Here is a 22,581-nt window from a genome sequence, read left to right as displayed (position 1 = left end):
GCAAATGGAAGTGAAAAGCAAGCTGGGGTAGCAATACTTATATAAGAAAAAATAGACATTAAAACAAATACTGTAACAAGAGACAAAGAAGGACACTATATAATCATAAAGACGACAATCCAATAAGAAGACATAATAATTGTAAATATTTATGCACCCCACATGAAACCACCCAAATACATAAAGCAGTTAATAAGAAACATAAAGGAACATATTGAGAATAATTCAATAATAGTAGGGGACTTTAACACCCCACTTACATCAATGGACCGATCATCCAAATAGAAAATCAACAAGGAAACAGTGGATTTGAATGACCAGATGAATCTAACAGATCTATTCAGAACATTCCATCCTTAAAATGAAAAACATTCTTTTTCTATTACACATGGAACATTTTCCAGAGTACGTATTAGGTCATAAAGTCTCAATAACTTCATAAAGATCAAAATCATACGACGCATCTTTTCCAAACACAATGCTATGAATCTAGAAAGCAGCCATGAGAAATAACCTGGAAAGAACACAAATACATGCAGATTATTCTAATGTGTGCGTAAATAATGAAAGGGTCAACCAAGAAATCAAAGAGGAAATCAAAAATTACATGGAGATAAATGAAAATATAATCGTCCAAAATCTTTGGGATGCAGCAAAAGCTGTTCTAAAAGGGAAGTTTATAACAATATAGGCTTACCTCAAGCAGAAAGAAAAATCTCAAATAAACCACCTTGCACCTAATGGAGCTACAAAAAGAACAAACAAAACCCCAAAGCAGTAGAAGGAAAGAAATAATAAAGATTAGAGCAGAAATAAATGAAATAGAAACTGCAAAAGTAATAGATCTGATATGAAACCAGGAGCTGGTTCTTTGAAAAGATGAAGTAAGTCGAGCAGAGAAGGATAGATACCATATGCTTGCACATATAGCTGGATTAGGAGGAACTTATTGGAGGATGATGGGGGAGAAGAAGGGGGGAAATAGTTGGGGAGAGGGAGGGAGGCAAGCCAGGAGTGACTCTTGAATGCTGAGAACAAACTGAGGGTTGATAGGGGTGGAGGAGAGGGGAGGGGGATGATGGGCATGGAGGAGGGCACTTGTTGGGATGAGCACTGGGTGTTATATGGAAACCAACTTGATAATAAACTATTTCAAAATTCAAAAAAAAGATGAACAAAATTGATAAACCTTTAGCTGGACTCATTAAAGAAACAGAGGACTAAAAGAAAATCATAAATGAAAGAGGAGAAATAACCAACACCACAGAAATACAAAGGTTTCTAAGAGAATATTCTGAGAAATCTATGCCAACAAGTTAGGCAACCTAGAAGAAATGGATGAATATATAATGTCTCCAAATGGAATCAGGGAGGAATAGAAAATCTGAACAGACCAATTACTAGTAGTGCAACTGAATCAGTAATCAGACACCTCCCAACAAACAAAAGTCCAATACTAGATGGCTTCACAGGTGAATTCTACCAAACATTTAAAGAAGAGTTAATACTTATTCTTCTCAAACTTCCAAAAAATTAAAGAAGGAAAGCATCCAAATTAATTCTGAGAACAGCATTACCCTGACACCAAAACCAGATAAAGACACTACCAAAAAAGAAAACTACAGGCCAATATCCCTGATGAACATAGTTGCAAAAATCCTTAACACAATATTAGCAAACTGCATCCAACAATAAAGAAATACTTACCATGATCAAATTGGATTTATTCCTGGGAAGCAAAGGTGGTTCAATATTTGCAAAACAATTGACATGACACATCACAACAAGAGAAAAATGAAAAATATATGATCATTTCAACAGATGAAGAAAAAGTATTTGACAAGATACAAATTCCATTCATGATAAAAATCCTCAACAAAGTAGGTTTATTTTATTTTATTTTTTTAAATATACCACATCTTTTTTTTTTTAATGTTTTATTTATTTCTAGGAGAGAGAGAGACAGCGTGAACAGGGGAGGGTCAGAGAGAGAGAGGGAGTCACAGACTGAAACAGGCTCCAGGCTCTGAGCTGGCAGCACAGAGCCCGACGCGGGGCCCGAACCCACAAACCTCGAGATCATGACCTAAGCGAAAGTCGGACGCTTAACCGACTAAGCCACCCAGGAGCCCCTCAACAAAGTAGGTTTAGAGGGAACATACACAGACCAAAGATGAAAAACCCACATCATACTAATTGGTGAAAAACACATTTTTCCCTAAGATTGGGAAGAAGACAAGAATATCCACTCTCACCACTTTTATCCAACATAGTACCAGAAGTCCTAGCCATAGCAATCATACAACAGAAAGATATAAAAGGGATTCATTATTGGTAAGGAAGAAGTAAAACTTTCACTGTTTGCAGATGACATGATACTATGTCTACAAAACCCTACAGACTCTACCAAAAGACTAGAATTGATAAAGGAATTGAGTAAGGTCTTAGGATACAAAATCAATGAACAGAAATTGGTTGCATTTCTATACACTCATAATTAGGCAGCAGAAAAAGAAATTAAGAAAATAATCCTATTTACAATTGCACCAAAAATAATAAAACACCTGGCAATAAACTTGACCAAGGAGATGAAAGACCTGTACTCTGTGAACTATAAAACACTGCTGAAAGAAATGAAGATGACACACAGGGAAAGACCTCTCATTCTCATGGATTGGGAGAAGAAATATTGTTAAAATGACTATACTACTCAGAGCAGTCTAGAGATTTAATGAAATCTCTATCAAAATACCAAAGGCATTAGAACAGAACTAGAACAACAGAACTAGAATGATCCTAAAATTTGTATGGGATCACAGAAGACCCCACAAAGCAAAAGTAATCTTGAAAAAGAGCAGAACTGGTGGTATCACAATCTCAGATTTTGAGATATACTACCGAGCTGCAGTAATCAAAACAGTATGGTTTTGGAACAGAATAGACACGTAGATCAATGGAACAGAATAGAGAACTCAGAAATAAACCCATGCATACAAGTCAATTAATCTGTGACAAAGGAGGCAAGACTATACAATGGGGATGTGATGGTCTCTTCAACAAATGGTATTTAGAAAACTGGCTGGCTACATGCAAAAGAATGGCAGTGGACTTCTTTCTTACACCACAGACAAAAATAAAATCAACATGGACTAAGGACCTAACTGTAAAACTTGGAAACCATAAAAATCCTAGAAGAGAGCACAGGCAGTAATCTCTCTGACAATGGCTGTATCACCATCTTTCTAGATAGGTCTCCTGAGACAAGGGAAACCAAAAGCAAAATGAACTATTGGGACTGCATGAAAATAAGCTTTTGCATAACAAAAGCAGCCATCATCAAAACTAAAAGACAACCTACTGAATGGGAGAAGTTATTTGCAAATGCTGAAAGGTTAGCATTCAAAATATATAAAGAATTTACACCACACCCCCAAAATAAATAATCCACTTAAAAAATGGATAGAAGACATGAACAGATGTTTCTTCCAAAGAAGATATCCAGATGCCCAATTAGACACATGAAAAAATGCTCAACGTCACTCATTATCAGGTATCAGGGAAATGCAAATCAAACCCACAATGATACATGACCTCACACCTGTCAGAATGGCTAAAATAAACACAGGAAACAACAAGTGTTGACAAGGATGTGGAGGAAGTGGAATCCTTGAGCACTGTTGGTGGGAACGCAAACTGGTGCAGCTGCTCTGGAAAACAGTATGGAGGTTCCTCAAAATATTAAAAATAGAATTACCCTATGATCTAGTAATTCTACTATTGGGTATTTACACAAGGAATATATAAACACTGATTTGAAAAGACATATACACCCCTACTTTTATTGCAGCATTATTTACAATAGCCAAATTATGGAAGCAAGCCAAGTGTCCATTGATACATGGATGGATAAAGAAGAGGTGGTATATATACACAATGGACTATTATTCAACCATAAAAAAGAATGAAACCTTGCCATGTATAACATGGATGGATCCTGAAGTGTAGTAAGTCAGAGACAAATACCATATGATTTCACTCATGTGGGATTTAAGAAACAAATGAACAAAGAAGAGACAAACCAAAACAAATAAAAACGAAACAAACCCTTAACTCTAGAGAACTGATGGTTATCAGAGGGGGGAATGGGTCAAATAGGTGAAGGGGATTAGAATGCACTTATGATGAGCACTCAGTAGTGTACAGAATTGCTGAATCACTGTATTGTACACCTAAAACTAATATAACACTAAATGTTAACTATACTGGCTTAAAAAAATAATAAAAGGGATTGGTATTTATGGAGTGCTTGCTATGGGCCAGGCACTGTGCAAACAGTCCTAATATTAAACAGATAGATATTAAATGGGAGTGCTATTATTATCCTCATTTCACCAGTGGTGAAATGGAAAATCCAGGGGTGGGATGGACTGCCCAGGCTCACACAGATAGTAGGGGGAAGAGCTGGGACAGAAACCATGACTTTCTCATTCCATGGTTTATAAATTCATAACCTTTGGGCTAGCAGTCTTTAAGTGTTTTTGATTTCACAGTCTTTTTCTGAACCAAGATCACTTAAATATGAACAGTTATTTATTTATAAAGTGGACTCATGTTTTATGGATTATAAAACATTTATGAAAATAGAAATTAAAAAGCATTTACTAAGGAATTATTTTGAGTAATTGTTTTCTATTTTAATTTTTTAGTGATACCAAAAATACTTTTTGCTCTCACTGGATATACATTATTATAAATAATTTCATATGCTTAAGTTTTAAATGCTTGTCAATCCCAATGGTTTCATGGATCTCTGGCAAAACCTGAAAGTAAATTACAATGCATTTAAGGCCCCTTCTTAGTGATAGTATATGTGTATGTGTATTTCAATTGCCTTTGTGCGGTTTCTAGAGCTTTTTGTGAGTTTCTCATCTGGTCACTTAAGGTCATCCTTATTCGTACTGCGCCCCATGGCTGGTTGCTCACGCTAGGTAGAGGGCATGGTGTGGCTATTTCCTCATTGTTCGTTCTTTTGTGACTGTGTTGCAGGTTCTGTCTTCCTTCTGTACTTCTCTTGGTCCCCACTGTGAAGGGACGGTGCCAGGCTCAGGCACTTAGGCGAATCCGCCATCATAGGGCCCTCATGGAGCCCCTGGTCTGGCTTAATTAACTGATACCTGCCAATGAGGACTAGCACAGGTGCACGTTACAGGGGGTTGTTGGGGGTTTACAGAGCAGGAAAGCTAGCTCAGACTAGGGGGCAGAGCGGAAGGGGAGGGGAGAGTAACATGGATGGGGAGGGAGAGGGACCTTCCAGGCAGAGGCTACAGCACGAGTAAAGGTGAGGCCATGGAGGCGTGAGGGAGAGGGGTGTGCATGGGGAACCTGCATGTCTTTGGCAATGAAGCAGCACACAGAGGAGGGAGTCCGTAGGGGCGGATGGTGATGCTGGGGTGGGTCACTGAAGCCTGGTGGCAAATGCCATTAGTCTGCTTATTGAAGGCACCCATAATAATGATTATTCTACACACAACAAAAGTAGTATTTACAAAGTACCAATAAGAGCTCTCAGGCACGTGGCTATATGCTCTGCTGGCACCTCTTATAAAGAGAAAGTGAGATAGAGACCCAGGTGACTGCTTTCCTGGGCACTGCCTGCGCACCAGTGTCAGGCCTAGCGCATTCAGGCACTCTCAGTTACAGCCTGCCACCATGGCGGTCAGAGGCCCTTCCTTTTCCTCTCTGATTGTAGCTACAAATGAGGGGAAGGCGGAAGACCACAGGACCAAGAGCATCTTGGAGTATACCTAGGAAATGACCCTGCCAGGACATGTGGTAAGACAACCATCTATTTTTGTGAGCTAAGAAGGGCTGCTTTTTAAGGGACCCCATTTGCTGGGGGGGAGGGTGGTTTAAGGCAATGAGGATTTAGGACTGTTACAGGAGCAGCCCGTTAGGGACTCAGGCCCACTGCCACGAGCACATCATTAGCAGAGCTTTGGGAGGGGGAGAGAGAGAGCTGCAAGCATGCTCCTGGAGGGGGCCACCAAATGATAGTTACACAGGTATTTCCCCTGTAGATCTGGGCCCTGGGTTTCCCTTCCTTCTTTCTTTATCCTTCCTGTCACCCGCCACTCTCTGCCAGCTGAATGCGCTATAGCTTTTCTGTGCAACTGTTTCTCCCTGGCAGATAATTCAAATTACTCCACCTCCGCCAGATAGCCCTCCCAATGATGGACGTGTTGGAAAGCACAATCAGAAAGTTTCAGGAGAGCTGAGACCAATGCTGCTGAATAGGTCCTGACTTTTACCATGTGTGGATTAAGGTGCAGCTAGATTTTTTCTTTGTGCCTCTTCAGCTTTTCTTCTGATTATCCCAACAGTACATGCTCACTATAGAACCTTTTGCACTTGCAGCAAACTGAATGGGAGCAGAGACAAATTGGCTCTTACAGTTCTTGGAGAACAGCACTGTTCGCATTAGCATTTTCTTCTTGGCATTTTTCTGGGTATGTGTAGGTACTCTGTAACTTACATCTTGCATTATTTTGTTCACCGTTTGGTATAAGTGCCCTCCCTTCAACATCATATCACATGGGTATATGGGCAGACCCCAGTTTGCCAAGCAGTTCATTTCTCCCCTGTTACTTATCTGTGTTATTTCCAGGTTTTTTGCTTTGCTATTAGAGATTCCCTGCTGTGGTGAAAAGTGCTGTTGTCCTCAAGTGTGACTCGATGGGGCTGTGAGGACTGAAGGCCTCCACCCCACAACCCAGTGTGCACCTGTACCTGTGGCCCTTGGCTCACCCGGGGCCTCAGCTTTGGCGAAGGTGCTCACAATCTTGATGTCGGGGAAGAGGGTCACCCCTCTAGCACTTTCAAACTGGGCTGCGGGTCTCCAGAGGCGGTCGGTGCCGCGGAGGCTGATCTGGGGCTCTATGGCCTGTAGCACCATCACATAGGCATCCACGTCGGGGACACTGATGCACACATCTTCTCCAAAGCACCTGGGAAAACAGCTGCAGTCATGGCACTGACGAGCGAGCGACGAAACCGTCCATAGCACAGCTGTGGATGAGGATCCACAAAACCATCTCTAGTTCTCGACAAGGTATCCTGGCTGCCTACAAGTCTCTGACAGCGTCAATAGATATTCAGATTTAAAGCCACATTATAGTCAAAGCCAATAGCAATCTAGGGGCTTAGGAAGATCAGCTTCTGGGAGAAATGGGAACCTTCTATACCAGCTACAAGTAACTGTTAAACCTTTAATTATCCTTTAACAAAGTAATCAGTGGCAACATCAATTAGATAGCAAGTGCTTCGTATGGGCATTAGGATTTGGTAAGCAAATTGTTGTCTAACTGGTTGGGTACCGGCAGCTTGCTGAGATGCCAGCGCTAAACTCTCCTGCACTTGTGTATGCTTTCTCTCTATGAGGCGATCTCACAGCGTCCCTGTTGCAGGGGTGCGGCTGAGTGCTGCTGACCACGTTCCTTTCTCCTGATGGACGGCCATGGAAATACCCAGAAGGCAGAATGGTGTAACACAAGCAAGGCCTGGGAAGTCAGATAAGGGTCCATGGCCTGGCTCTGCCGTCACTGGGCTGGGTGATTGTGGGCAAGGTGAGATTCCTGTGAACCTCAGTGTCTCTACCTATACAATGGGGATGACGATATTAATTACCTTATAGTAATAAGGATTCAGGGTGATGACATACAGAAAAGAGACCCACCCCAGAGCCTGCATCATGGTGGGAGCACAGTAAATGTTGGCAGAGCCCACACCCTCATCAGACTCCATCAGGTATACAAGTCACTGGCACTCTGTTGCTCATCTAGGCCAAAGACCCAGGCTACAATCACAGCTCAGATGGATGCTCTGAGAATGCTGGGTGGACCCCAGCTGGTGGCAGCCATCACCTTGCATGCCTTAGGAAAGTTCCTGAGGGCAGTGCCGTCTGGGTGGACATCATGCTGAGCCACATCTTCTTTGGGGTGGGCCAGACGTGGGAGTGGTGGTGGGCTCCTGCTCCTGACTTTGGCCTTTGCTGCAGCAACTCCAAAAGGCACCCTGCCCCTCGTCGGTTTATGGAAACCTGGTTTCAGAGCTGGAGATGGGCCAGCCTGGTCCCTCTATGTGACTGCAGTGTAGAGCTGACCTGGAGGTGCTTGCTGCCCATCGCAGGCCTCCAAGAGTGGCCTTTAGTGTGAAGGTGGAAGCACCTTCTCTGTCACTAAAATTATTCAATCTAATTGTGGCCTAATCTAATTAGCCTGGCACCTCTCCCAGGCCCTAGTAACGTGGCAGTCAGCAGCCTCATCTTTCCCAACCTTGTTCCTGTTCTTCCGGGTTCTTCTCCCGGTTCTGAGGGCTGGGTGACTCTACTTCCATCCCTCAGGTGTTTTTCTGGGGTCCCTTCCTTGCTGCCCTCCCAGGCAGTTGATGTGGCTGAGAAATGACTTGACGGGCCAAGAAGGGAGTTCTCCACAAGCTTCGTTAATAAACAGTCTCATTTCCTTGATTGAACTCTGATCTCTGGGGACAAGAACCACACTCTGGCACACTCATGACTTTTAGGAACTCTCGACAAAGCGGGGTTGGTTAAGTGAATCCAATTCAATAAACATTGGTCAAGCACCTACTATGTACACACCAGCTACTGTAACCTGAAATCAGACCACTTAAAACCAAGCTTTCTGAGAATTTACAGAAAGTAGTACTACATTTGATCCTGAATTAAATAGAGAATGCTGGATTTGGCATTCCAAAGCAACAGAACATTTTCTTTAAGAAGAAGACAAGAAAACACTGATCCACTGGGACATCCTCACAAGGACAGCAGAGAAATTGACAATAGCTGAAGAAAGGTGAATTCTGTTTTGCCAGGAAGCATTCCCCAGGGACCATCCCTGCCACCTCGGCTGGGCCCCTAGTTGACCAGCACCTGTCTACTCACTGGACTTTGGAAGAGACTCTCAGGCGCCGCACACCTGCCGTCGGGAACTGCCTGGAGTTGATGTAGGAGACCTTCTGGAGGGCGCGATTGATGTTCCCAATATCGTCACCTTCCATCACCAGAACGGACTGCGAGGGGTTGAAGTGGTACTACAGGAGGAAAGGGGGTGTCATGAGGGAGAATGATCAATGATGGAGACCTCCATCTCCATGGACAGGCCACAAAGACCTGGTGTCTCCAGAGCATCTCTAAGTGCAGCAGCCATGAACACAGATGACTGTTTTAACACCTCAAACAATTCCTGCTACCCCCGGTGGCTTCTGGGCCTCCCCTTAAGACCTCTCGGGGATATAAACTCCCAAGCCACAGCAGAGCATTCCGAATCCCCATCACAAGTCTCTTGGGATCTAGCCCTTGGTGCGGTGGCCCATGCTACATGCCACTGTGGGGTCCTGACCAGCATTTCAGCCCTTAGACAGCCTGCCCCCTCAGCTGACTGCCTAGAAACTTGGGGCTTTTGTTCCTTTCACTGGTCTTGTCTTTGGCCTTGAACTTCTCCTTGGTTCACCCTGTGCTCCTCTTCATGACTCACACTCATTTACTTAGCTTCTGACCTTAAAGCTCCTTCTTAGATCTGATTTCCAGCCTTTTTTTCCTGGTGCTCCACTCTGCCTTCCCAAGGGTTTTGCTCATTTGCTGTTTACGCTCTTGCCAGCTGCCCCAAGTCTATGATCTATTCATTCCACTCACAATTGCTGGTATCCCACACTTGGTGAAGGCACAGGGGCTACGATGCTCCCCACCAAGTCACTTGAGTCCCCAAGGCCGATAAACCAGATACAGACTTCTGCTTCTCTCTGCAGAGCCCTAGCAGTCACTCTTCTCCACATGGAGCATGGAGAACTGATATGGTGCTGGTCTGACTTCCTGATCTTCACATGCTTCTGAGCAGGAATTATTAGGAACTGCTGTCAGTAAGATGTCAGGAGCTTATCCGTGGATTCAGATTATGTATCCAAAGTTCATGTCAGAGGAAAAGGAGATCTGGTTATCTATCCATCCATCCATCTATCTCTACACCCAATATGGGGCTTGAACTCACGGCCCTGAGATCAAGAGTCACATGCTCTTCCAACTGAGCCAGCCAGGCACCCCTGATCTGGATATATTTTTATGCCAACATTTTTTGGATAATATACTCACATAATTCAAATATATATATATGTACTAAGTGAAAGTGTCCATCTTATTCATATCTTACCCAGTTTCCAATATCCCATCCCACAAGTAGTCACTGTTCTATTACTTTCTTAGTGGCAAATTGCATATTCATGGTTACTTGCTTCCCCTCCCGGTGGGAGGCTTATACATGGGTGACCTGTTGTCGGTAGGCTTGCTTATGTGACCTGTGGAACTATTCCCTGTAAGATACACATAGTGTTCTCTTTTGTACTCAGTAGCGGTCATGTGACTTGGCCAATGAAGTGTAGGCAGAAGTATTATTTGGTTCGCACTCATGTGGAAGACTTCACAGCTAGTTCATGGTTTGCCATGTCCCTTTCCCTCTGCCGTGAAACCTGTCAAGTTCCTTTAGGGCCTGGTCCATCAGCCTGGTCTCACAGTGCTGGTGGTATGGATCAGAGCTGAAGCCAATCTATGATGGACATCAGGTGTGAACAATGACAACACAAAAATTGTATAAGCCACCGAAATGTTTAAGTTACTTGTTACTGCATCATAACTTAGCCTATCCTGGAAGTTATACTTAAGCATTCTTAGGAATATGGGGCCGGGGNTGGGGGAGGAGGGGGGGGTGATGGGCATGGAGGAGGGCACTTGTGGGGATGAGCACTGGGTGTTATAAGGAAACCAACTCGACAATAAACTATTTAAAAAACTTCCTTTTTTCTCCTGTCTTCAACCAAATGTAGCTTTTTACATACTTTATTGTACTTTGTTTCTTCACTTAGCTCAAATCTTAGCGATCTTTCTGTATCAGCACATCATAAACTACCTCTTTTTTATAGTTGTATAATATTCTACTGTGTAAATTTCTTAAACCAGTTTCTTGTGGACATTTGGCTTTTTTCTATTCATTTACTAATAATTCCACAATGAATAATCTTGTGCACATATGTATGCAAATATATATGTACGGGATAATTCCCTCCATGTGAAGTTATTAGGTCCAACAGTATATGCACTTTATGTTTTGATAAATGCTGCCCAATTCCTCCTTGCTAGGGAAAATATATGGGTGTGTACACACACACGCACGCACACGCCCTCTTCCAGTGTGTGGGAATGCTTTTCTTTTCTCATAACCCCAACAACAGAATATGCTGTCATTTGAGATTTTTGCCGGCCTGATAGGTGACAAATGCTACTTTCATGTAGTTTTAATTTACCATTTAGTGTAGGTTTAATCTTACCATTAAGGAGACTGAGTATGTTTTCATGGGTTTCAGGAAATATCCATCTGTGTTAACTTTTCCCTGATCTGACTTGGATGCCTTTTTAAGAGTTTCCTGTTCTGTGTCTGGACGGTAAAGGGAAGTAGATGTCCCATGAGCACTACTAATGAAACTGACCGGCATACAGTCCTTGCAGTGTGGCCCTTAGCCAGCTAATAGCTTCCACTTTGACTCCTTCAACTATCATCAACTATCATTGGAGTATTTTGTTACCTCCCCCTTGAGGCCATCCCAAATTTGCTCATTTACATCCCTACTGGGCCCCTCTAGTGCTTATGAAATGGCAGCACAATTATTATAGTACAGTGACCGGAAGCTCACGGAGGACAGGGACTCCCAACTCCTCTCCCTGAATCCAGAATCTAACCCTAGTGCCCTGTAATCCCATCAGATGAATGGGTGAATGTTCCCCCTTGGCCCACATTCTACTCCATATTATCTCCAGGTTACTCTCCAAAAGGACTTTTTTTCAGTCACTGTCTCCATAGTCCTGGCTCTGTGGGAGCCATTATCAGTGCTCCCTAAACCCTGTTCGCCTCTGCATCCTCAGCATCCTGGAGGCTACACTGGCAAAGGCCTCCTACCACGTGACCACATCTAGCCAATGAGGTGTGAGAGGACGCGAGGCGGGACTGCTGGGCTGGGGCAGTCAAAGCCCCACGGAATGCGCCAGCCTTTTTCTTTCTCCCCTTTGGTGCCTATGATGTTCTAGACTGAAACCCTACACTGCCTCCCTGGCTTGATGTCAGAGAAAAATAAACTTTTAAGCATTAAACCATAGGGATTTGGAGTTATTTGCTACTGCAATCGTTTTAAGCCCATTTGGAAAAAGCGAGCTCTTCCCAGGTAGGGTTCTTGCTTACCCAAGGCTGTGGCAGCATCCTGAAAAGATCATGGGCTGTGTGGGTTGCAGTACCCAAGTGGCAGTACAGACACAGAATATAACAATTTTGGACTATTTACTTCCCCTTTCTAGACTTTATTTCCTCATTTAAAGTAAGGGGGATATTAATACCTGTCTGGGACTTAAGTGAGAAAATGTATATAATGAATCTAGTGTGTAAAACGGTGTTCAATACTAGATAGCTTTTATTATAATTCTTAACACCGTAATTATTTCTGCACTGAGTCTTGGCCCACACAGGTACTGCAGCCTTCACTGATCTTTTTTCTCTATGATCCAGTTTCCTTCAGCCCTCAATGCCCTGGGCAGGGTCTCTCTGATCTGGGAGATCTGGTCACAAGCTCCAAGCCCTCTGTTGGGTGTGGGAGCCCCTCGATATGTGTGCAGGTGATGCAGGTGAAGTCTTCCTCTCAGTTGGCGTCTTCCTTGCTGTGGACGACTCACTAGCTTAGTGTACTCAGCCATAGAGCTGCCCTGTTCTGAGTGTTTCACAAGTCATCTGGAGATTCAAGTTCATTCTCCTAAAATACCACTTCTGCTCCCACATGTTTTTCTGCCTCCCTACCTCCCCCCAACCCTGCCCTGCACCATCTGTGCTATAGCAGAGTCAGGGTGCTGTTGCTATCTGTCTTCCACAGCCAACTCTGAGCACCTCGAGGGCGGGGTCAACAGACTTTTCCTTACGGTTACCACAGGGTCTAGCACATGAGAAAATTAGATGGAATGATAAGCCCTGCAGAGGTGGCTGATCTCTAAGCTTCACACAAGGGCTCAACAAGAACATCAATAGTTCTTCCAGAGGATGTAACGGGCAGCATCCTGTAGCAACTGGCAGAGGGCACATTCCCCCTGCACCCACCTGAGGGGGGGATGGTTTAGGCTAAGTGTTGGGTCTCCAGTTAATACCCTAGTTTGGCGACCCTAGCATCCCCGGGGCTGCCACCGGACATGAAGGTGGGCACTGGCCTAGCAATAAAGTTCTTGCAGGATCAATAAAACCTTCTATCAATGTAGGGTTTTCTTTAATGTTTATTTATTTTTGAGAGAAAGAGAGACAGAGCATGAGCTCTTATCACAGAACCCGACGTGGGGCTCCAACTCCCCAACTGGGAGATCATGACCTGAACTGAAGACAGATGCTTAACCAACTGAGCCACTCAGGTGCCCCTGTTTTGTTTGCTTTAAATTGCAGTGTTACTAAACATAAAAAAAAATTCAGGTTCTGTCTCCATCTCTCTGTTCCTCGTCTGCTCTCTCTTGCTCTCAAATATAAAACATAAATAAAATTAAATTGTAGTGTTACCAACTTTGTGGCATGACTGAGGTTAGGTCTCTTTGTAAGCCATAGAGTGGCATTAGCATCGCACAGGGATGACTTCCTGGGGACCCAGCAAAGGGTGACAGCACTCACTTTCCTTTAGGAAGCTGTGCTGTGGCCATGGTGCTTTCTTTCTTTGAGCTAAGAAGCTACTAGACATCCCCAAAGCTATGGCCTTTGAGAATCATCAGTTCTCCTAGAGGGACATCGGTGAAATCCCTGTCCAAAGCCTAGGTCTGTTCCTCCAGGGAAGGCTGGCCATGGCACTCCAGGCACCTGGCCATTCACTTGGACACCTGGTAGCCCCTATGGGTTGGGCCAGATGAAGATTTGCCACACTTGAGGCTCCTCTGCTACAAGTGTCACCCGGGTTTACCTTTCAAAAGAAGCTGGGGCAACAGCAAGGCCAAGTACAAGACCAGCCCAGTTGGAGAAGGGAACTGTGATGTTGTTTATTAGGTCTGAGAGCCTATTTATTAGGTTTCCTAAGGAAGATCTATATCTATATATGTATATCTGTATTTATCGTCTTATCTATACATACATGTATCTTTTCTCTTTCTATATGTTTGTATCTATGTATATATGCATATATACATATATGTGTATATATAACCTATACACAGAATTCAGTTCCCACATCACAAGAAAATATACTTTATACATGAGGGAATTGAGGCTTAAAGGATTAAATTACTTTGCCCAAGGTCACCCAGCTAGTAAATATTCCTACTATGATTTGAACCTGGGAGTGACTTGTCCCAAAGTTCTTGCTCTTTTCCACTCTTCCACATGGTAGAAAGGACAGACTGGCAGGGATTACGTTATGAAACTCAGAACAGGAGGTTCTTCAGGAAGGTGGCTATTCCAGTGTCATGTATGGGTTCAAGACAGAAACCACCCCAGCCATTCAATGACTCCAGCCATGCTGGACAAATATTCAGAAATTGGCATGAGCCAGGGTAAAACAAGTGCAAAGAGGAACTGGAGCCAGTTCCATGAGCAGACAGAAAGTTGTGTCCATTACAGGAGGACTTCACTTCCTCTGACTAGCCAGAAAGGAGGGAGGCGGCCAGGCACAGGTAAAAAGGACAATAGTCAATGTTCAGGGATGAAATGAGGGATAAATGGAGAAAGGGTAAGTGGAAGAAAGGATAAATGGAGGAAGGAAGTCTAAATAATTTTCAAGAACGCCTTCTACTCTGAGTTGCTGGTGTGGAGGAAAGAGCACAGACTTATTTTGGGCAAGTCCCTGAGTCCCAGGCTCCTTACTTCTGAAATGGGGCCGTAACATTTCATCTGTTGTGAAGAGTAGGGATAATGAACTTTGAATAGCCCCCAGGGGGTACGCCGTAAATTGTGTGTCTTATCATTAACTTCCCCGCAGTGCTCTACTTCCTGCCAGCTGTGCTGGAAGGATGGGAAAGGGTCCTCTGCGGTGACTGGTTATCAACAGGTGGCATCCTGAGAAATCAGCAGAGCCAACCCACCCTCTCCACACACGGCGGTGTGTGCCACTTAGTTCACACCCCTCTTTTCACAGGCTCTGGCTGCTCTGCAGAGACTGCCCTGCCTCTTCGTTTATAATCCTGAGAATGTGTGGCTTTTCAGTCCAGCATCTCTGGTTTACTTGTAGTGCTGGAGTCCTGAAACCGGGGTCTCACGGGATGCTCCACAGCAGAGCAGATCCACTCAGGCAGGGAGCAAACCCAGACTCAGACAGAGAGGGGAGGGTTGGAGGACACAGATCTGCGTCACTGGGCTGACAAAACGCTATGGAAACAACACCAAGAGTTGGTGGAGGATCAAACCCCAGGTTCTGCATGTGAGGGAACCAATATGAAATGTGGCATGAAATAGACCGTGGGAAAGTTGGCCTTTCCCATAGGAGGCAGTCTTGAAGGTTTCTTTCAATGACAGCTGACGGACTACTGAGTGCACCTGTGTGTGTGTTTTTAAGGTTCTGGAAAGCCATTCTTGCCTTACCCTGCCTGTGCACTGCTCCTACCTTCCCCCTCTGATCCAGTCTCCAAGGTGAGCCTACAGCCCGTCAGTGGCTCCCTTGTGGCTGACAGAAGAAAACATGTCAACATGTGAACATAGTTTATGGGACCCCATGACGTGGCCTGTGCGTAGCTCTGACCACAGTTTCTACCTTTCCTCCTGCAATCTGGGCACTGTACCGCTGGCCGCCATGGAGTCCCAGTGCACACTGCAGGACTCCGCAGCTCTCTGCCATCACTCATCCTGAGATCTGCCTAGAGTTACTGTCCAGCTCCCCTCCCCTGCCTTTCTTCTGGTCGATTCCTACCCATCTTCAAACATTCTGTTCAGACCTCACCTCCTCCAGGAAGCCTTCCCTAACTGCTGTTCCCCAGGTTCTGGAATTCTGGAGCAGTACCGCCTGGGCTTAAATTCTGGCTCTGCTCATTACTAATTCTGGGATCTTAGACAAGTTTCTTTTCTCTTGAAGTCCTCAGTTCCCCATGTGCAAAATAGGAATATTCATGCTAACTTTGTCACAGAGTTGTTCTGGGCTTCAATGAGTTAACATCTGTAAAGCATTTAGAACCATGTCTGGCACCTGGGGAGCCTCAAGGCTCATAATCATCATGACAGTTACCACACTGGATTATACATGTCCACTTGGGCCACTGACTTCCAAAAAGCCAACAGGCTGGGAATGCTCAGTTTTGTGTCTCCCTCATCCAGCCCAGAACCCATACGTGGGCATCTGTGACATGGTGGCTGAAGCAACTGCAGCATAAAGAAAAGCATGGTGTGCTCAGGTCACCAGTCCCTCCAGGGCTCCCCACGGCAGAGCCCCACAAACCCCACTGACAGTGAAAATAAAGGCGCTGTCTGCTGGAGGAGTGATTCCCGGTGCAGGAGAGGTAGGCCCAGCACAGGAGGCAGGTAAGGATGCACGGCCACATCAGGTGCAGGACAGGGCGGGTTGGGGGAGGGGGAGGGGGGGCTCTCTGCTCTGGTCACACCATCCTTGGGAAATGGCCCATAAAGGAAGCCTCCACAGTGTGGTAGGGGTGACGGCTTGTGGGCTGTCCTGTGCTCCAGGAGGTAGAGGGTGGGCTGCCTGCTCCCAATGTAGACCCCTAATAAGGGTCCGTTAGGATCGAGCAGGGGCTACAGTGATATTCACCCAGCTCTCTGCTCAGGTTCCCAGAGGCTCCCTGCTGGCCGGAGGTCCTGAGGCCCAGGTGAGGCCAGAACTACCCCTGCCTGTCCGGGGTGGGGGCAGGGAGGGGCGCTGAGGATAGTCAGCCATATCTTGCCCCTCAGGAGGTGCTTTTCTCAGAATACAGCTTTGATTCTTTTGGGTCCCATGAATGTTTTTATTTTGCATGAATCTGCTCACATTCCCTTTGCCAGAGATTGCTCGAAGCCCAATCTGTGCTTCAATTTCACAGCATGAGACCCAGCGACCTCCATATCTGCTTTCTAATTCCAGCCCACCCCAGGCTGACCTTCCTTCCTAATTTATATTTAACTCGGCCAAACTTTTTTTTTCTATTTTTAAGTATTTTTGAAAATACATCCTTGCATGCTGCTTCTGATCCTTTGGCAAATAAAACAAAGCAACCAACCCACCCAGAAACAGCTGACATACAACAATTCCCTTCTGGTAGGTATTGAACATGTGCCTGTTTTTGTGTAGTGAACTGATTATACCTGAGGGCTTCGTCTAGGAATTTCAGGACACAGCTCAAGTCCATCATAGAAGTCACAGTCACTAATCTCCCCAGTGTGCCAGCACCTTTGCCACCGGACCATCTCTGGGCAACTCGACAGGTGAGGACTCCATTTCCCAGAGTGCACTGGCACCGGGCAGCCACTGCCCCATAAATCAATGTCTTATTGGCTGTGATGCCGGCTCCTTCCTTACCTTTATTCCTTGGCCAAGACTTTCCAGGGAATTAATATCCAGCCCCTCCTTGCAGGCCTGCAGGCAGGAAATCACCTTCTGACTCTCCATTTTGCCAGGGCGGATGGTGAGACTGGCCAGGCTGCCGTGGAAGAACTGAGCAAACCGCGGTTTGGTGACTTCTCCTCCTAGAAGTGACAGAAGCACGGTCATTTGCCCTGTGGAGATGAGGAATGAAACACCGCTTCAAGGCACCATCTGGCCAGGGGACCGAAGGTGCAGTGACTGTGTCCCCTCAACCTGAGCTTTTCCTTCGGAGCGGCGAGCTCAGCAGCCGCGCTGTCAACAAGAGGATATCACCTGCCGCCAATACCTTGGCGCTCCCCAGCTGCGCCTGATTTAGAAATCCTGGAATTCCTGAATGTTAAACCATTGTCTTCAGAGGCATGAACTGCTTTAGAAGACAGAAAGGGCCTAGAGAGTAAAAGTAGGAGGGAGAAGAAAGCGGCCATTGATCCAGGCCTGCTGCGTGTCCGGCTGTCTGCTAGGGACTTTATCTGAACAAACCTGCAGAGAAGAGATCCTTGTTTCCCACTGATACCTGAAGAACCCCGAGACTCAGCAAGGTTGAGGGCCTTGTCCCAGGAAACACAGCTGAGCGCTGGAGATGCTACTCTGGTCCCAGTCTGTCCGACTCCAAAGCTGGCATTTGCTTCCCTGCATTCTGCAGAGGTTGGCAGGCAGTCAGGGAATCCTGGAGCCCCACATCCACAGCCTCTGGCTCTCTTGCAATGAATTGATTTCATACTCAATCATATTAAATTCACACTTAAATTCAAGCTCTGTGGCATATCAGGGCCTCCTTGATTCTACCTCTGACTTCCTTCTCATGCTTCCTCATTTTCCACTGTTCTCTCTACAGGCTGGGCCGAGTCCTGAGCTCAGGCCTGCTCGTCACCATGTGAGACCATTTAATGCTGCTGGTGGCAAGTCCTCTCCTCCCATTTTCTCCAGGTCTCTAAAAGCTCCCCTGAGGTTTATTTGAAGCCTCACCTCCTCCAGGAGGCCTTCCCCACAGGCCATCCCTGGGCAGCCTACACTGACAGACTAGGTTTGATCTTGCTCTTCTGTTTGTTCACAAGGGTAGCAAGACATCTAAGAAACAGGGATGTGGGGCGCACTCCAGCTTTGCTAATTCCCTGGGAAGGTTCTGCAAATTCTGAGCCTCTGCTTGCTTGTAAGGGACAATTCTGGGTTTTGCCTCCTGGCTCTCCCGCCCTCTCTCTGAGGGCGCCTGGAGTGCGTCCCCAGGGAAGTGTGCTCCAGTGAGACACCACCACTGAGGGCGAAGTTCTGACAAGTTCTAGGAGACTAGAAGTCTACAGTGTCTTCTCTGCTCTCAACAAGCCACTCTGTGCCAGCAGAGCCTGGGTCTTAGCTGGAGGGGGCGAAGGGCTCTCCCCTGGTCACTCTACCTCAGCCCTGGGGTAGGAGATACTAATACCTGCCTTCCATTGTTCTTCAGAGTTCTCTCTACTTCTCAGTGGCTAATCTTTATTATTCCAATTCTCTGTTAGTTAATAATTCTTTATATTTACCTGATGAAATTGTGGTGTAGTTTTTCTCTCCTGATTCAGTTCACACTGAACACCCTCTACATTTGCACGCATATTTTATTCACATTTGTTCCTCTTCACAGCCCACCTCCAAACTGCTTATCTTAGTTAAGCCCCATGGTCCCTCAAGATCCTTTAAAACCTCTGGCCCCTGCTGCACACAGAAACCTTTCATGACCCTGCCTACCATGCTCTCGCCATGACCCGCGCCCCCGACTCACCGTGTCTTCTCCTGGCCCTGCGCCTTGGAGCACTGACTTCCTTTTCTTATCCCCTCACAACGCAGCATTGCTAATGGTTCACAGGTGTGTACTTTATGTCCTCAGTAGCCTATTACTGTGGTTCTCAACCTTGGCTGCACATTTCAATCATCTGGGGATCTTTAAAAAGTCAAACTGATTCTGGTGCTGGGTCCTGCCCTGAGAGATTGTGACTTAATTGGTGTGGGGAGTTTTAGAAGCCCCTCAGGTGTGTTAAACGTGAAGTCAAGGTTAGGAATCAGCGGCTAGAAGCTTCTTCGGTCGGGCCTTCGGCATGCTCCTGTATGACCTCTCTCCTTCCTGCCACCCGCCGGCTTACCCTTGCTGCCCTTCGCACGCTGCTAGAATGTACTTGTTTAAGTCTCTCTCCTGGATGGCAGGGGCACTCATGCATTATTCATTTTAATGAAGACAACACTGAGCAGGTATTAGGGGCCGAGGGCTGCACCAGGCACTTTGCATAAGTTGGCTCACTTATTCCTCTCAATAGCAGAGGGCCTCTGTGTCATCCCAACGTCCTGCACCCTGCCTGGCACCCAGCAGACATTTCATAACTGTTTCCTGAACTGAAAGAGATGGTGAGTTAATGCCAGCAGAGTACTGGGCACTGTGGTGTCTTTCCTACATCCATCTCACCTCTGCTCTCTTGTAGCGGCAGCCCAGAGGTTTGAGGGAGTGGACTTGAACTCCAGGGATGGATTCTATTTAGTCACGGCGAATCAGATTTTCCTGTTGCTCTTGCTCCAGTGACTGAATCAGGTGTCCACCTAGGACCCCCAGTACCAAGATGAAGTCAATCAGTACCTGCATCCAGTAAACCACAGAGTCTGGCCCAGGAATAATCATAAGACCAAATTAGGCCAATGACTTGAGAGGAAAAATTAACCAGCAGCCTTTGGGAAAAGAACTTTCATTTTCTCTCCAGAAAGTTTCTGGAGCCTACTCTTGCTCTCTTCCCTGGAGATGATTATGTGAGGATGGAAGGCCAAGAGCTGCCCCAGCCATCTTGTAAGGAGACCAGGGATGACAAAGGTGACGCATGAAGGAGGGAAGGGCCAGGAGAGTCCCAGCAGAGTGCTGAGTAGATCTCTTCACTGCTCTACCACAGGGCAGCCTCAGCTGTGGAAGCCAATCATCTGTCTTTATGGCTTAAGTCCTTTTGACTCACACTGTTGTTACCTGCTGCCAAAAATGTCTTCACTTCGGAAATGAAACAAGAAGGTTCTATTGAAGTACTCAGTCCACAGGGAACTCTAAACAGATTTGGCTTTGAGGAATGCCCTGACATGGCAATGACATGGGACTATAGGGGAACCCATATGAAGCCTTCTGACCTTAGTTCTCAAAGCACTCATGGGTAGAGTCCTCCTCAGTGCCATTAGCATGTTCCTGCTCTAGCAAAAGGGCCACTTCTGTTGACCTATAGGAAGAAGACTGTGAACTTGGGGACAAGCAGCAGAGCTGCCATTCTCCAGGTCATTGAGATGGTCATCTCTTCCTCTTCCCATTGTCCATCCTCCAGCCCCTTAGAGCAGCAGATATAGCAAACTATCATTTACTGGATATGAACTACGTTTCCAACACTGAGTGAAGTCCTCAGCATACATCATTTTACTGAATCTTCACTAAACACTTGGGTAGAAGCTACTTATTCTACAGTTACAGTTGAGCAAACTCAGGCTGTGAAAAAAGTTAGTGGCCTGAGGCCACACAAGTGGTGAAGTATGTGCCCCTCCAGTGTGGGCACATTCACCCATACACAAAGACAGCTGGCACATCCTGGTGTGCTGGCGGCCTCATCCAGAGTGAGGTTGAGAAAGAGCCTTCTGTCAACCAGCCCCCTCAAGTGCTCACTCTGCAGCTCCATGTTTAGTTTTTATTTTAATTTTTTATAATATAGTTTATTGTCAGGTTGGTTTCCATACAATACCCAGTCCTCATCCCAACAAGTGCCCTCCTCCATGCCCATCACTGACTTTCCCCCCTCCCTCCATCAACCCTCAGTTTGTTCTCAGTATTCAAGAGTCTCCCATGGTTTGCCTCCCTCCCTCTCTGTTTATAACTGTTTTTTCCCCTTCCCTTTTCCCATGGTCTTCTGTTAGGTTTCTCAAGATCCACATACGAGTGAAAACATATGGTATCTGTTCTTCTCTGTCTGACTTATTTCACTTAGCATAACACCCTCCAGTTCCATCCACATTGCTACAAATGGCCAGACTTCATTGTTTCTCATTGCCGTGTAGTATTCCATGGTATAGATAAACCACATCTTCTGGATCCATTCATCAGTTGACGGACACTTAGGCTCTTTCCATGTTTTGGCTACTGTTGAGAGTGCTGCTATGAACATTGGGGTCCATGTGCCCCTCTGCATCAGCACTCCTGTATCCCTTGGGTAAATGCCTAGCAGTGCTATTGCTGGGTCATAGGGGAGTTCTTTTGTTAAGTTTTTGAGGAACACACTGTTTGCCAGAGTGATGCAGCTCCATGTTTAAAGACCAAACTTTGCGACTCTCTTGGATTCTTAGACATTTTCCAACGCACCATTTTCTCTCAGCAAAACATTCATGTTCTGTATTTTTGACTCGAGAATCCCACATCTGTGGTGCACTCTATTTATTAGTGATGCAGCTCCAGGAAATCGATTCAATTAGCACTTTGCAATAGGAGGCCGGCATAAAATTTGAAATATATTTGCACTCGGGTGGTTGTGATTCAGGATTTAAAAAATGATACATTGAAAATCTCTTTTTAATAATCTGGGTGTCTTTGTGAACCACATGCTCCTCTGTTAACATTTAGATGCAAACATGCTCATGAATTATTTTAAGAAAAAAAAACATAACCCTATTTCTTACACAAAGAACTTTCTCTAAATGTTTGCGAATGTGATTTTGGATTCTTGAGGCAAGATCTCCACACATTTTTAAAGTGTTTGCTGAATGTCTAGCCTTCTGTTGTATTCAGTTAATTATAAGATACAGACCATGCTCTCTAGGAACTTACATTTAGTTGGGAGAATAAAGTGTAGACTCTGGGAAGACAAAAATCTAAGAGTAAATTGCTAGCACAATAGATGTTCTAAGGCAGTGCATGATTATTTTCCAAATAAATGATATAGATGATGTGCCCAACAGATCAGAGGGAAAAGAAGAAGAATAGCCATTGTT

The 22,581-nt window shown here is 45.4% G+C and overlaps 1 protein-coding gene across 1 annotated transcript in view; it reads right to left on the bottom strand.

Moving 5' to 3' along the window:
• Positions 1-22,581, bottom strand: part of CLSTN2 (calsyntenin 2) — a 395,679-nt gene that overhangs the window by 14,306 nt on the left and 358,792 nt on the right. The window contains exons 10-12 of the mRNA XM_077756665.1: positions 17,557-17,723; positions 8,957-9,105; positions 6,805-7,004 (exon numbers count right to left, since the gene is read on the bottom strand). Coding sequence (XP_077612791.1) covers positions 6,805-7,004; positions 8,957-9,105; positions 17,557-17,723 — 516 coding nt within the window. The remainder of the gene's footprint in view (positions 1-6,804; positions 7,005-8,956; positions 9,106-17,556; positions 17,724-22,581) is intronic.

The sequence above is a fragment of the Crocuta crocuta genome, unplaced genomic scaffold, assembly GCF_008692635.1.
Source record: "Crocuta crocuta isolate KB4526 unplaced genomic scaffold, BGI_CrCroc_1.0 scaffold337, whole genome shotgun sequence".
Classification (NCBI taxonomy): Eukaryota; Metazoa; Chordata; class Mammalia; order Carnivora; family Hyaenidae; genus Crocuta; species Crocuta crocuta.
Note: the sequence above shows the minus strand (reverse complement) of the source record. Positions and strands in the feature narration are given on the sequence as shown.